At 34.8% G+C, this 15,845-nt stretch overlaps 1 protein-coding gene across 2 annotated transcripts in view; it reads left to right on the plus strand.

The window, feature by feature from the left end:
- The first annotated feature begins 786 nt into the window (after window positions 1-786).
- Window positions 787-15,845, plus strand: part of LOC106715941 (protein bric-a-brac 1) — a 196,494-nt gene continuing 181,435 nt past the window's right edge. For both annotated transcript variants that reach the window (XM_014509343.2, XM_014509344.2), the window contains exon 1: window positions 787-1,538. In XM_014509343.2, the coding sequence (XP_014364829.2) occupies window positions 867-1,538 (672 nt within the window). In that variant the 5' untranslated portion in view covers window positions 787-866. The remainder of the gene's footprint in view (window positions 1,539-15,845) is intronic.

The raw sequence follows: 15,845 nt of genomic DNA on the forward strand, positions 1-15,845 counted from the left end.
GAGTTTAAATAATTGAATATTAAATATGTAAATTACTACTACAACGAGTAGGTAGGTAGGTATGTGTTTTGTTAAAGCTTACCTATTCATTTTCCTATACTTCACATTTAAATGTGAAGTATAGGAAAATGAATAGGGATGATACTTCCCTTAAGGGAATATTTTTAATAACGCAAGGGGTCCATTGTTATAAAGTTTCCTTATCCTCTAGAAGTAATATCCATTCATTAATAGGTTTAAAGGATGGTTTTAAACTTCATAGAATCTAACGTATGAGGATGAGGGCAGTTCGAAAAATCCTATGTATGTAGGTAGTCAAAAGTCGCTCAAATCATACATTCGTAGTTAATAAATGGTTCGTTACCAAACTCACCTTTATAGGTTTAATAGCTTAAAGATTATTAGGTTCGAGTATAGCTACTTGGACTAAATTAACAATTATGTACTTATTTACCTACTTCAATAATCATATTACCTATAGTTATCAGGCTCTCATATCTTGCAGTAACATGTAGTGATCAATTCTATAATCTGACCACGGCATGATCATGAGGTGATGTGCCAATAGTGCGCCAGCAGTATGAGAGCAGGGCAAGCAGAGTATAGCGCACGAGGTGCGCGCGCGCTGCGGGCGTGCGGGGTGGGTGCGCGCGGCGGGGGCGGCGGGGCGGCGCGCGGCGGGCGTGGCGCGGAGGCGGCTCGAGGCGCCATTCGCCGTCACCAGCGCCCCGCCCTCGCGCCGCGTCCCGCACCGCCGCCGCTTGCCTCCGCTCAGTGCCTCGCGAGTCGCCGCCCGCGTCGCACGCAAAGCGCCTATTTACATCAAGCGCGTTCGTTGCAGATGCGAGCACGCCGCCGTTAAAACGATGCCGGCCGAGGAGGAACCCGCTCCTATGGACGCCCGCGATGCCGCCGACGGCTCGCCCCAGCAATTTTGTCTACGATGGAACAACTACCAGAGCAACTTGGCGAACTGTTTCGACCAACTCCTGCAGACGGAGTCGTTCGTCGATGTCACTCTCGCGTGCGAGGGCCGAAGCCTGAAGGCACACAAGGTGGTGCTGTCCGCATGTAGCCCCTACTTCCAGACCTTGTTCATGGACAATCCGTGCCGGCACCCGATTATTATCATGCGCGACATCAAATACTGCGACCTGAAGGCGGTTGTGGACTTTATGTACCGCGGCGAGATTAACGTGTCCCAGGATCAGATTTCGGCACTGCTCAAGGTAGCGGAGACGCTGAAGGTGCGTGGGTTGACGGATGTGAGCGGCGAGCCGGCCGTACTTCGTGCGGGGAGCGCGGGGAGCGCGGGTACAGCAGCGGCCGCCGAGGCGCGCGGAACCAAGCGAGCTGGAAGCCACGAGCCCGAGTCTCCAGGGCAGGCACGCCGACGCGTCGCAGATCCTGGCCCGTTGGGCGCACACGGCTCGCCCGACCACCTGCTGCCGCCGGACGTGCCCGCACCGCCACCACTGCACGCCGACGACGTCGACATCCGCCCCGGCATCGCCGAGATGATCCGCGAGGAGGAACGGGTAAGTACCTACATGCCTGCACCTACAGTTGCACCTGCACCGCATCCGCGCCGAGGCTTAGACCGAGCCGAGCGCCAGGCCGCGGACCGCACCGCCTTACAAACTTTTCCCGCCGTCGCAGCGCGCGCCCTCCGCCCGCCTTGCCCGTCCCCCGGCAGCGCCCCGCGCTCTTTCCACTCCCTCGCCAAACTTTCCACCTCGTATCGTGTTCCGTAATTAATTTATTTCGGGCCCGCACTCCGCGTCTAATATGAAAATTACTGTGTACCGTGGACTTGGTGTGTTTTGTTGGCAACATGAAGTTTGCTCTTTCCCCGAACACACTTCCTTCATCCACAAACGATCCGCGCTCGATCGACGCAAACCTTCTAATTGAAACACGTTTGAGAACATGTGTTACTCAAGTCTATAACTACATGTACTTTTACAATATACGAGAAATAACAATGTTGTAAGAGATTTGGTGGTCTCGAAGACAAATGACCTCTAAACGAGTAATGTAGTTGTTATTAGGACAGGACACGTCGGCGTCCGGGGCACAGGACCGTTCGCCTAGGTTTCTGTTTTCCTTTCGCACATCTGTGTTCATATTTAAGCGTCTTACATTGTTTTTTCGTCATCCTTTCGCTCTTAATTACAATGTTCTTTGGTGAATTAATATATAAATCAATTATTATACGATGTATACACTTAATTAATTATCTGATTAAAACTATAAAAAGAGGCGGAAGTAATCTAATAATAAAAAATATATATGAAATTAAATTCATAATTTTTACAAAGTTTTATCATAAAAAATTACCATCTTACGAGTAATAAACAACCGTAAATTGTTATTTGGAAAAATAAAGTAATTTTTATGGTTGTCTAATTAGGCAATCATATAAAAACCCTTCTCGCCTACGTAAATCTTTATGTTGACGTATCTGCATGAAGGCGGTTCTTGACCTGATTGTATTGCGACGTGATGGTCATTTGCGACACTTTTAACGCATAAATAAAAAAATACGATTCGTATTAGTTTCCAATTTTAGTTATAAATTGCGTAAAGCTTTTTAAATAAGCCAGATACTAGCGGCACTGAATTAAGTTAAAAATATTAAATCGTAAAATAGTTTCTTCTCGTTTCTTAACACAAATATGGACGAAGAAGATAAATTTTAAATAAAAAATTGCCCGTCTAAGACAAATAATAAAAAAATAATAATTTGTGTAAATCTATATCTATCTATCTATCTATATATATAAAAGAAAGTCGTGTTAGTTACACTATTTATAACTCAAGAACGGCTGAATCGATTTGACTGAAAATTGGTGGGCAGGTAGCTTAGAACCAGGAAACGGACATAGGATAATTTTTATCCCGTTTTCTATTTTTTTTTTATTCCGCGCGGACGGAGTCGCGGGTAAAAGCTAGTATATATATATATATATATATATATATATATATATATATATATAAAAGAAAGTCGTGTTAGTTACACTATTTATAACTCAAGATTGGTCGAACTGATTTAGCTGAAAATTGATGGGGAGGTAGCTTAGAACTAGGAGACGGACATAGGAACTTTTTTATCTTGTGTGCATTTTTTTATAATAATCCATTTTTACTGGCCTTAGCTAATTTCTCGATTTGAGAACTATGACGTCACAAGATGACGCGGCTTCAAGAATTACTACTTCAATCTAAATGAGAATTAATTTAAGAACGTATTCTAAATAGCTCCTTTATATAAAAAGCCAGCTTGAAACAAACCTTGGAATCATACAACCGTCAAAAAAATTCGAATTAAAGGTTTTTTTTTTTATTAAAAATAGGTACCTTAATGCACTTCTTCTACAAATTAACTTTAATTGTCTCAAAATTCACGTTCTTCCGTTCGCGTAATTCCCTTAAAAAGAGGTACACATTTTTCGCTTCAAATCTTAGTAATATTAGAAATACGAATGTTTAGATGAATGGATGGATGTTTGTTTGAAGGTATCTCCGGAACTACTCAACGGATCTCGATGAAATTTGGAATATATGTAGAATAAAGTCTGGAAGAACACATAGGCTATTAATTAAGTTTCGTTTTTAATTCCACGCGGACGGAGTTGCGGGCGACAGCTAGTATTCATATAATGATAATAATATAAAAATACTTGAAACAAAATGGCATCTTAAATCATTGTGAGCGGGCGGCGGACAAACCGAGCGGCTCTTAATGGCAGTTGCGTTTATTTTACGTTGCGGTATTTAAACTAAAAAGATAAAAATTTTCCTTAACTGCTTCTTCTATAGCTTTATGGCTCGCTTATTGCAATTTTGTGAATGATAAAAGCACTCACACCCACGTCCTATCAGTACAGACAGATATAAATATAAATAGATTGTACATTTCACTAGTTGTAATTCTGATGTTATCTTTTTTATAATTACCTTCATAGTTATGAAGTAAATGAGCTAATGTTTGTATGATGATTTATGTGTTTGTTGGAACTTATAAGGAATTTACAGGTATCTTAAAAACTTGAGTTTTGAAAAAAAATCTTATGACATAATCGGTCAAATTGTAGTAAGTTTTAACTTGCCAGTAACTACTCCTATTTTAAGATTAAAGTTAATATTCAATTTTACCAATCCTAACCTAAGAATAATATTATAACTATACGATAATAAAATATATACACGGACGATATTGTCGGTATAAAAGATTAAATAGAAAATAATGGTTGTCGGATCGTCTGATCATGTCTATGTCACTTGTCACCTAAGAAGATTTTCAAACTGTCAACATTTGACATTTCACTCTATTATCCTACAAAATGGAATTGTTATGGCATTTCGTGTCCCTTTATATAAAACAGTATACATGGATTTTCGTCGGTTTATACATTCATTCACAGGATAACAATACCGCGATTTCTTACTCCGCAAGTTTGTAGGAAAAACGGAAAATATAGGTACAAGGAGAAAAAATCCAATAAATTGAAGGAGAAAAATTATCCCGGAGTTATCCTCTTGTAACATCGTGTTTGGTAGAAAACGTTTTATCTTATTATTAATTTTATAAATGCGAAAGTTTAGATGGATGGATGGCTGGATGTTTGTTAGAAGGTATCTTCGGAACGGCTCAACGGGTCTTGATTAAATTTAACACAGATACAGAACGTAGTCTGGAAAAACATATAGGCTATTTATAAAGTTTTTTTTTAATTCCTCGCGGACGGAGTCGCGTGCGACAGTTAGTATTTAATAAAAAGCATGTACCAAGTTATATAAAATTACCTTCTAACAAACATCTATTCATATATTCGCAGTTATAATATTAGTAATATAAAACAAGAGTTTTAAGAGTAGTTTGTTTAAAAAGTTACTAAGTACTCGATTAGAAAACTTAAATTAATTTGAAGAAAGGATTAAGTAAAAATACTTGATACAAAAATACGATACTTGATACGAAATTTCTTATCAAGCAAGTATTGATACTAATTTGAATTAATTGAAAATACGATTTGCATTGAAGTTTAATATCTATTACTCCAATGCAAATCGCTGCTACTAGGTGGCGCTGTCTTGGTTTAAGGTTATAGCTCATGTCTCAAACGTAAGGTATTTGTACCTTTATATTCCTATTAGTAACTTTATATTCAGATTAATATTGCACAGGAACAGGACACATTAAATATGCATTTATGAAAGATCTTTGTCACTTGGACGTCTAACGTCCCGCGAAACTATATTTAGATGTAAACATTATTTACTGTAAGCCGTAGGCTTCTACTGTCGTACCACTTGTATAAAAAAATATTGTAATCTCAGTTCTTTCAAATACGATGACAGGGATGATAATATGTTTTTTGCCCGAGTGTATCTACAATGAAAACCAACGTTGAGATGTCGCTTCACGTGTTGATTGACCTTAAAGGTATAAAGATCTTTCATAAATACATACTTAATGTGTCTGTGTGATGTGCAATATGGATCTGAATATAAAGTTGTTTATTCCCTTTTGTCACAGACGTTCGCAAAATTTGCCTGTGAGATTTTATTCATTAGCGTCGTATAGGTTGTGTGTCTGATTTTAATTTGCTTTCTTTGTCAAGTTCATTGACCTTGATTAAAATTTGCACATGACAACTTAAATCACTATAATGTCGCTCCTTCTCTCTTGCGACGTTACTAATATTATAAATGCGAATGTTTGGATGTATGCTTTAGTTAGATGGGTTGAAGTTTGTTATACGGTATCTGCAGAACGGCTCAACGGATCTAGATGAAAAAATAAAGTTTTTTTTCAACTCCGCGCTGACGGAGTCGCGGCTGACAGCTAGTCTAGTAATAATCTATATTTTTAGTAACTATAATAATTACAAATATTTCAGTTATTATCTTTTTGTGCACTATTAAATTTTAATAAGAGTTTCTCTGATTTCGATATTAAAATATTATTTAAACTGCACAAAAGGACAAATTGTTCTTCGTGTTTTTTATTTTTTTTAATATTTTCTTTTTAGTAAAAGACTCACTACCTTATTTAGAACAGTCGTGTAATAAAGCTGCTATTCCATTACCACTCAACCAGCCCCATCTATGTATGTTTCCATTTAATTCCACACACGGGTACAAAATAAAATTATCGTATATCGTATAAAAGAAAGAAAATATGAAACCGTTTGAAACTCGGGCCGGCCATTGTTCGAACGGGTTGCAGCTATAATTTAGTATTTTGCGACCAAAACTAGGTCTTTCTAACAAAAGGATATTGTTTGAGTACAATTAGCAATGCAATCGGCATAGATAAGTTAACGTTTGCCTTATTTGAAGTACTTGTACGTTGTATAGGGGGCGTTAATATTGCGCTCGCTTCGTGTTTGTTAAGTGGCATTTTATCGCACCTTTATAGAACACTTTCTTTGTCTGTTTTGATTGTGCTTTTTTCATGTTTGATTGCATTTATTTAAACATTTTTGCATGAAATTAGTAGAAAACTTTACCCAGGAAAACCGGGCCTAATTAATAATTCAGCTTATGATATAAGTTCGTAAATATAATTATTCTCACTTAATATTGACTGTGTAATTATAGCGCGAACTGATACAACATTGTCAAACGTTGTCAATCAATGTGGGCGAGCCACTTAGGATGGAAAATATTTAATAACTTTTGTATGCTTTTTTAGATTAAGGTTTAATTAGATATTACCTTAACTAGCTAATCTTACTATCTTACTAATATTATAAACGCGAATCTTTGGATGAAGAATGGATCTTGATGAAATTTGGCATCTATGATCATAGTCTGAAAGAACGCATACGCATATTATGTATTTTTTTTTAATTTCGCGCGAAAGTTATCGCGGCCGACAGCTAGTAGGTATTTAAAAAATATCGACATTGGTGGAAGAAGGTTTTATTTGTGATTTCACGTATCAGTCGTTACGCTTTTGTTTTTCCGGTAATATTTTTTATTCCTTTTGCAAAAAAAAAAAAGAGACAACATAGTGATTCGGCTCGGCACTTTTTATTTTTCTTTAGAAATGAAAACATTAATTTTCTTCTTGCCAGGATTATACGATTTTCAATAAGAGCCACTATATCTTTTGACATTAAAGAATAGAATAGAAAATGTAGTAAGGTAACCGGATAAAGGTAACAATATCGGTGCCACATCGGCAACGTTAACAGAATTAATCGAACAGTGGCTCAGTAAATACTCTTATCGCTCGACATAAATTAATCTCATAGCTAATACTATATTTTTTTTACTTACAATTTTAATTACGCACGTTAATTGAAATGAGCGTGTCACGTGGAACACGGGCTATACTCTCTTGATAAGGAACTTGCTTTAATTATGAAAATACCTTTGTTAGGAAATACTTTCGAGTTTTCATATTTATTTGTATAGACGAAGACAGTCAGTTCTTTATTTAAACGAATTTTTCGTTCCTTTTTTTTGGAGAATCGTATGGAAACATCGTTTTAGTGATCAGTCACTTTGCTCAATGAATTCTTTAAGAGTTTAGGTATTGATAAGAAATCATCTGAAATGTAGCTATCTGATGGCAAATCTTGATTTACGACCGCGAGTGTTTAGTACTCGCATATCTCCAACTTTAAAAAAATTTAAACGTAATTACGTATTACTTTAAAAAATATTATAGTTGTGTAAAATATACACAGAAACAAATATTTTTTTTAAAGTATTTATTCAATTTAGCTCTTTTCTGCCTGAGCGTCATTCCTCACTGAGGACTATGGTCGCGAATCCCGACCGATAATGCAAAAGTCTGTGTAGTGAAAGAGTATATTTCGTTACATTATTTTGGCTTAAGCCATGGTTAGACAAAAATAAAGTTTTTAGAATTATTAATAGCAAATCAATTAAATAAATTTGTTTAATTGTTTTTTTTATTCGCATAATGAACCTGAAATGAACCTAAATTTCAATGTGAACTTTACTGGTAGCACATTGCAGCTATGGGATATGTTGATCAATTACCAAGAGGTGGCCTCTTGATCGTTTTTTTTTATATCTGTAATAGAAAACCCCCTTGTAAATGATTAAACTAAGCATGAAATTATACACATGCGACATAGACGGATGCATACGCAATTATAACCAACTAGCTCGGTGGTGAATAGACGCCCCAACTGAGTCACGGTTTATAGGTTCGAAGATATAGCAAAGGTAAGGCATTAATTCATTTTATATTCAATATTAATATTAAAAGAGGGAGAAGAGAAAGAGGAAAGAAGAAAAGAGGGAAAGAGAGAGGGAGAAGAGAAGATTTATGGCTTATAGATAGGTGTTACGTCTAAATTGTTATTATAAAGCTCAACGAACAGTAGGTTAATTCTCAAGTTTTTTTACCAATGAGTTTTTACTTGTCTTCATGTGAACCAAATTAAAAATATATTTTCCATTTTGCAATAATATAACATTATATGCGATTCCTAAAGCTTTACCCATTAGATGTTTCTTTCACAAAAAGCGACTATATTCGTAAAGGAAAAATGAACTTTATTGCCTTTCGGAATAGAATTGTTCGCCCGTTCCAAACTAAAGGCATTATCGGCCAAACGTAAAGGCTCAAATATTGGAAACAATCGTCGTTCATTGCTCGTAAAGATAAGGGTAATGATATTTGTAATGGTTGTGAATCAGCGTTCAATTCCGCCTCGTTTTCGCGGCCTTTCGTGAATAAGCCCATATGAGCTAAGCCGGTGACGTCACGTCGCGGGCCAAGGCTCGACCAGCCTTCCATAATTAAAGAATTAAAATGAACTGTTTGTTAGTGCTCCGAACACGTGCCGCTTTAATACTTATTGAATTGTTAATATTAGGAAACATTGTAGAAATAATTTTTCTGTTAAATTATACAAATTAGAGTTGTAAGAATTTTTAGTCGATAGCAAATAAGAAATAACGCATTTCTATTTTGCCTATTTTATCCTGCATATCTATTGGATTGCATTAGGATTGTACTGTTAGAATTCTTGAAGCTTAATTTCTTAATACCAACCATTTGTCATCGATTAATTACTCCATGCGTTCACCTAAGTTACTAGATTTGTTTTCACATTTTGTTATCATCGTCAAGGTGTGAATTTTTTTGAGAATTTTCATTTCGTATAAGCAGCAACAACTTCATATACGTTATGAAATTATTTCACGTGCACAGAATATATTAATTTCTGAAATGTAATAAATTATTCAACTTTTTGTTTATTGTTTACACAAACAGTTCATTTTTATCACTTTATACGCATCGTGTGCACGTAAATGCTTAAACCGAAAATAGAGTCCAATGAATTAAAACAAACATCTCATAAAACATCGCGGTTTCTAACATTTAATAACGGCTGTAAATTATATATAAAATATAACTTCTTCACACTTATCACGAGAATTATAATCATAATATTTAATATCGCTTTGTGTTACGTTTTTTTTTTCGTGCAACTACGCAATTAATATTTATTCGTGCGTGAAATTAAAAATATATAGTATCGAGTATTAAAACTCACGCTGTTTGAGAAAGTAATTTATATTGGACGGCCGATAATTTTATTTTGCAGTGTTTTTTTTCTGCACGAGTACCAATCGGCACCCTGTTAAAATTATATCGTTGTATTATAATATTATAGTAAAGATACCCTTATCTTGATAATTCTAAAATTTATCTGAAAAGACTTGTTTTAATTTTCCTATGTCTTGTTCTAATTAAAAAATATAACATTTTCGCTGAAACTAGTTAAGTTCTTAAATATTTACGAAAATTTCTTTATCTAAAAAAATCATTAAACAACATTTTACTTCTAACAAAAAGTTAAATTTATTTTCAAAAAAGTATTAAACGTTTCATTTTAAGAGAATAAAGTAAACAAATTATATCGACTAAAAAAATTATGGTCGCTAACAAATTGATACCTATGTTATGTACATTTATAACAATTTAGATTTTGGAGGACTTCATGAAGGATGTTTTTGTGAGAAAGAAGTCTTTAATATTAGGACTACAGGAAAGAAATTAAAAAAGAAACTTAACTTCATAAAGCACGACGCTTAACAATATACTTGTTTATTACTAGAAGCAGATGTTGCATGTTTGTGTAATTAATTCTATTTACTCTGTTTACTGTGTCTTATCAAATAACAATGTATAGCATTTAAGGCAGGTCTACAAAAAGATAGAGCAGTGTTTACTGGCTTGGTTTCGCGACACGTGAGCCGGCAAACACGGACATGCTGCATTCTTAACAAATAAAATAACCGACAAATATGGTTATAGATTTCACTTCACTAATTGATCATACTGGTTATTATCGACAATTTCGAACGCTCAAAGGATTCTCAGCTGTCTCCATATCAGGTTTTTGCCTGCAACTGTTTTAGCTGGCACATTTTGCCTCTCTATGTTTTGTACGCTTGTTTTACTGCGGTGGCAGAGAGATGTCTCGTATGTTAAATTATATAATATCTCGATGTCTTGATTATTTATCCTACTTCCGTGAGTTGTTCTTGATTTTTACCCATTTGAAATCTGGTCCGGTAAAAATAAATGCAGGAGCTCAACATTCAGTTAGCATTTAAGCTACTTACTGCGTTGATGTCCTCATTGATTTATTAAAAACTATTTGGTTTTTTCATATGCGCTTATGTATTTTTGTATCGTTTAAGCATTGGGAATGTACCTGAAGTTGAGTATTTTACAGTAAAGAAAGTCAGATCTGAACATGACACGATATGGTACTAAAATGTATGCAATTTGTCGACATGAATTACCTCAATCAATTCACAAAATTAGAAATACAGCGTGTAATCAAAAACATTTAATTAGCGCATAGCTTTCGAAATTTCCGATCGAATGAGTGAATAGATAACAAACAATACAGAATGAATAAATTCCTCGACCGGTTTGCATAGGATTCGCGATTTTTGAATAATTTTAATTTAGTAAATGAACCTTCTCCGTCAATATTGAGACCCTGTGACTTGTTAAACAAATATCAACCGTGCATGACAGATTTATCACACCACAACATACTGTATTGCGTATCGAGTGAACTTTAAAAGGCCGTGAACTTTTAGCTTGATTCTTTCTTTTAAGGACATGGACGGCTTTATAGGTTATAAATACTTTTTTTTATTGATGAAATTTTTAATTTGTTTACTGTAGTAATTTAATATGTTATTGAGTATTTTTCCAATACAGCTGTTATTTTTTTATGACGCATAGATGTAAAAGTGAGGGCAATATATTTAATACAGTGTAATGGCAGCAGAATAATACGTGCATGAAGATCATTATAAAGCACACACGCTCGGTCACGAGAGGCGACGACGCAAACAAAAAAGTTTCCTTAATTCATATGAAATGGTACTTTCGAGTTTTATCTGTGTTGTTTTAAATTAAAAACTATGAAGGCGATAAGCGGCGTATGTGTGCTTAGCTTAATTACGACAGAATGGCCGATGTTTGTATTAGACAAATTTAGAAAGACCGCAAGCGATAACACTGTTTTGTCTTTTTCATATTGTTGTAATATTGACTTAGGGATCTTATTTAATCTTAAACAATTCTTTTTATAATGCCGCGAAACTTAAAGTCGTGCGTGTGACCGACTTTGACGACATGTAGCGGATAAGTTTAGAAAATTATTACTCGTTGATTTATGAGATGAATTGTATATTGCTATTTCTATTTTGTCAAAAATAATGAGAAGGATGACGATATATTTCATACAGGAATTTAGGTCTCAGAAATCAACAACCAATAAATGGCTTTGTTTTAGCGTTACTCTTAATCATTGTAACGAAGGAGATGGAAATCACAACACAATCGAAAGTGCCATGTTATAATTTTTTATTAAAATAAAAAAACTAAATTGAAGTTAGTAAAGATAGCAAACTGAGAAAAATGAAAATAACTTCAATGGAAGTGCTTTCGTATTTTTCTCTTTGCTAAGATCCTAAAATCTCGCACACAAAAACTGCACGCTCGATTTTCTTCAACAGTATTCGTACATCAGCTAGAATTCGAGCTCTGTAAAAGAAATACAAGTCTTTTATGACCAATTTTTTTTTTAATCCGATCTATTTTTAGTTAGATTTTATGACATGCAGGTAAGTACAGTACAGCGTATCTCTATTAACAGTTGATTTCTGAGACCTAAATCTATGTAAGAAACATATATTCATCCCTGTCATTATCTTTGACAAAACTGAGATACCAATGTCTTAAACGGAGATTTCAGTTTCAGAAATCCACGGTAAGTTTGTCAAATAGGAAATATGTTTCAAAATGCATTTTGTTAGTGCAAGAATCGATAAATAATTTTTGACACTATTACACGTAGAGTTGATTTAAATTAGAACTAGAACATTCCAGCATGTGTATGAATATCTAAAAAATGTTTTAAAAGGTGCCTAAGTCGCTATAAATTGTGTTTGTAAAGTTAACTACCAGCAAGCGAGCCTAATAGTCGAAAAAGTTTTGTCCTACCTAGACAATATGATTTTTAAACTGACTATACAGTGAAATGTTGATAAAAAAGCACTATAAATGGTCTAGAAAGTTCGGGACAAACTCAAAGTTCATATATTCACACCGAAACAAAGTGCATATATATGTATGTACGTGTTTCGTGTCTATTGTAATGGAAGCCTTTACCATACCATATTATTTTGTGAAATCCTCTTTTCATTCTGTACATAACATACATTCAAGCTATGTACGGAATTTCGCTGAATTATTTTCCCAGTCCTTTGAGTATTGTGAACAGAATTTAATTTTCAATGATTTCGAGCTTTTCCGACAATTCCATCTCTATAGTATTATTGACTATTCCTGGAATATTTTTTTTTTTGTTCACAAACTTTAGTATGCATTTTACAAAGCCAGAGTTTATTGGTTTATTTATATGTACTAAGGAGTATAGTCACGTTTAGATATAGCAAAAATTTTACAGGGTTAATAGTTCGTTGTAAAAAACATCTACAAAGAATGCGGAAAGTGACAAAGTGACCGGCTTTACTAATTAGCTTTATTAATTAAATGTACAATGATCAATTTAAGAATAAAAATGTTATCCAATATAATTTGAGTAATGGTGTTATTGTGGCTTACATTGCTAAATTAATCGTTCGTTTGTTTTGGAGTTAGTTAAATGTCCGTGTAGGCATTATGGCGGTGATATTACCACGGTATTGAGATTATCAATGATCAAACACAAGATAGTAAGCTTTTTTATTGTTTAATCTAATCTTTAGACTATACTTTTTGTCTTTGTCGCTTTTAAAAAGTAGTCACGATTATTATACGATTTTCTTTTTACCACGCATTACACAATCATTAAGATTCTAAAATTTTTGTGTCACAATAATGAAACACGTAGTATTTATCAGTCTTATTTAGAGATCATATACTATGCTAGTAAAACGACTTGTTAAACAATTTTTTTTATTTATTATTTACACCTTAATCTTCTATCTGATGGAAATGCTTTAACGCTTCGTATTCTCGGTGTCCCCGTACTCTAGTCAACTCTTAACTTTTATTCCATAATTGGACTGGTGGCAAAGCTTGGCCGATTACTTTGGCTTTACGATGGACCGATGATTTGGTCAAGGTTGTGACAGTGCACTGCTTAAGGATATTATGGAACCTATCGATCTAAGGCTGATACGATGGCCATCATATTAGCATTTTGATTATACCTAGACTTCTATCAGTATAATTAGATCTCTTTACCATCTAAGCAAGATAGAAAACATAATTTTCTAAAACTATATATCATTTATTTTGTGTGATCATTATAAAAAAATGATAAAACATCGAATGATGTTAAGCCTCAGCTAATTTAACTAAATGCAATTATATCGGACGGCAGCAAATTACAATCGGGACGTTGGATTAAAATTATAATTTTAATCACACAATACGTATTAAATTTTATAATTTAAATATAATTAAGGCACAACGAAACGAAAGCGTCATTCGCATTAGCGGTTTATCCGACGCGTGATATTATTTTGAATTATTACAAAACACTCCCGCGCAACATTTACCAACATTTTGGTGGGGGGGGGGGGGGAGATCTTCGTAAGACACCTTGCCTAGTCACTTAAACCCTCTCGGGGGCCAACCTCAAGTGCGGCTGCGAGCGTGGTTGACTATGTCCTAGTCACCACTAACTTGGGGTAGGCTCCGAGCCCCTCAGTGGGGACGTATAGTGAGTTGATGATGATCTATAATATGTAGATTTGGTTCCATTGTTAACTGTTTCCTAGCTTGCACGATTTGGTTGTTTTTTTTCATGGGTATTATCGTATTTGTAATCTTCGCCTAAATATCTATTATTACTTTTTAATCCAATTACGACTAACAGAGACGACTTGAGACTTTAATTCAAATCTAGATTTTCAGAAACCGACGGTTAATCGCGTTATATATGTATAATGAATAATTAATTAATAGATTATAACCTAAATGTAATTACATAGGTACATATATGTGTTTACGAACAGAAATGCAGACATAAACTGGTTTCTGTTAATGCAAGCGCATATGCGAAGTCCGATGTACAATTAGTCGATTATTTATTGAATTATAACCGGTTGAAATTTAAATAAAATTGTCTTAAATAAAGACCGGATAAAATAATTCTACAGAATGAAATGGTATGTAACTACTTTTTTTTTAAATACAACAGACTAAAGATTTGTACCTTCTGCACTTATGGTTCTGTATGAGATTTGTAAACCCAACTTCAATGTAATTTTCACCATCTCTACAATATAGAGTAGAATTAATGTTGACATCTTTTGTGTTGTGAGATTTAGTTTAGCATTAGAGTTCTTAATTGGCCGGTAAGGATATTTCTTAGTGTAGATTTAGTACGAGAATTACTACTCCTGCAGTACTTAGAACACTCTTGGATACTAATGCATTCTCTTGATATCAAATCGTGAGTCACAATATGTAACTCCAAAAAGTAGAGTTGTAGAGGAAGAATTTATTTTGCTGACGGACGCTTGTTTAGTCTAGTTGTTCATAGGTCTATCAGACCGGTGCTCAGTGTAAACGCAGCCGTGTGAACTACATTAGTTTTGCCCGAGACAACCTAAACAAACTCCTTTGTGATCTATTTCTATGCGACGCAACATCTAATACATTACGTTAAATAACAAATACGTTCGCTTCGCCCTTACGTCTTTTACTTTAAAGTAAAGAACACAAATAGGATCATTACAGTTAGACAGTAGTTCTTTTATTATCGGTAATGCGCCCTTTTATGTTTGGATCTCGACACCTGTTCATCTTTAATGGGGTACATTGATTTTAAAGAAGGAGTTAAAAGTGAACTTCAATGACGGACTTTTATAGCCTAATTATTTAATTATAATAAACTCTAGTATTATTATGACAAATATTACTTAAAATGGTCTGCCTTAGAGAAGAATTCTGAATGTGAAGACGGCACATGAGTCTAAGAATAAAGACAACAACAAGGAAAGAATTAAAAATCATAAGTAAAATTGCTATCGGCGTTTTCGCTCCTAAGAAAATGTAAAAAAGTTTAAAGCGCTAAGGAATATCTCGCAAGTCAATGAACCGCCCGAATTTTGTTGTCAAACATTCCCCCTTTGCCCCATGCCTCGCCCTGACGTCAGCGGCCCGACCTTCCCACACCCTCTTGCGTTTTCCTCGGCCTCCCTTACAACTGTATCGATGTTCTGTGACAGGGAACATTTTGTTTTGTAGTTGTTATAATCGCTATATAGGAAGTAAACAGATTGTAAAATAGATTTCAACT

Source organism: Papilio machaon, chromosome Z (genome assembly GCF_912999745.1).
Source record: "Papilio machaon chromosome Z, ilPapMach1.1, whole genome shotgun sequence".
In the NCBI taxonomy this organism is placed as follows: Eukaryota; Metazoa; Arthropoda; class Insecta; order Lepidoptera; family Papilionidae; genus Papilio; species Papilio machaon.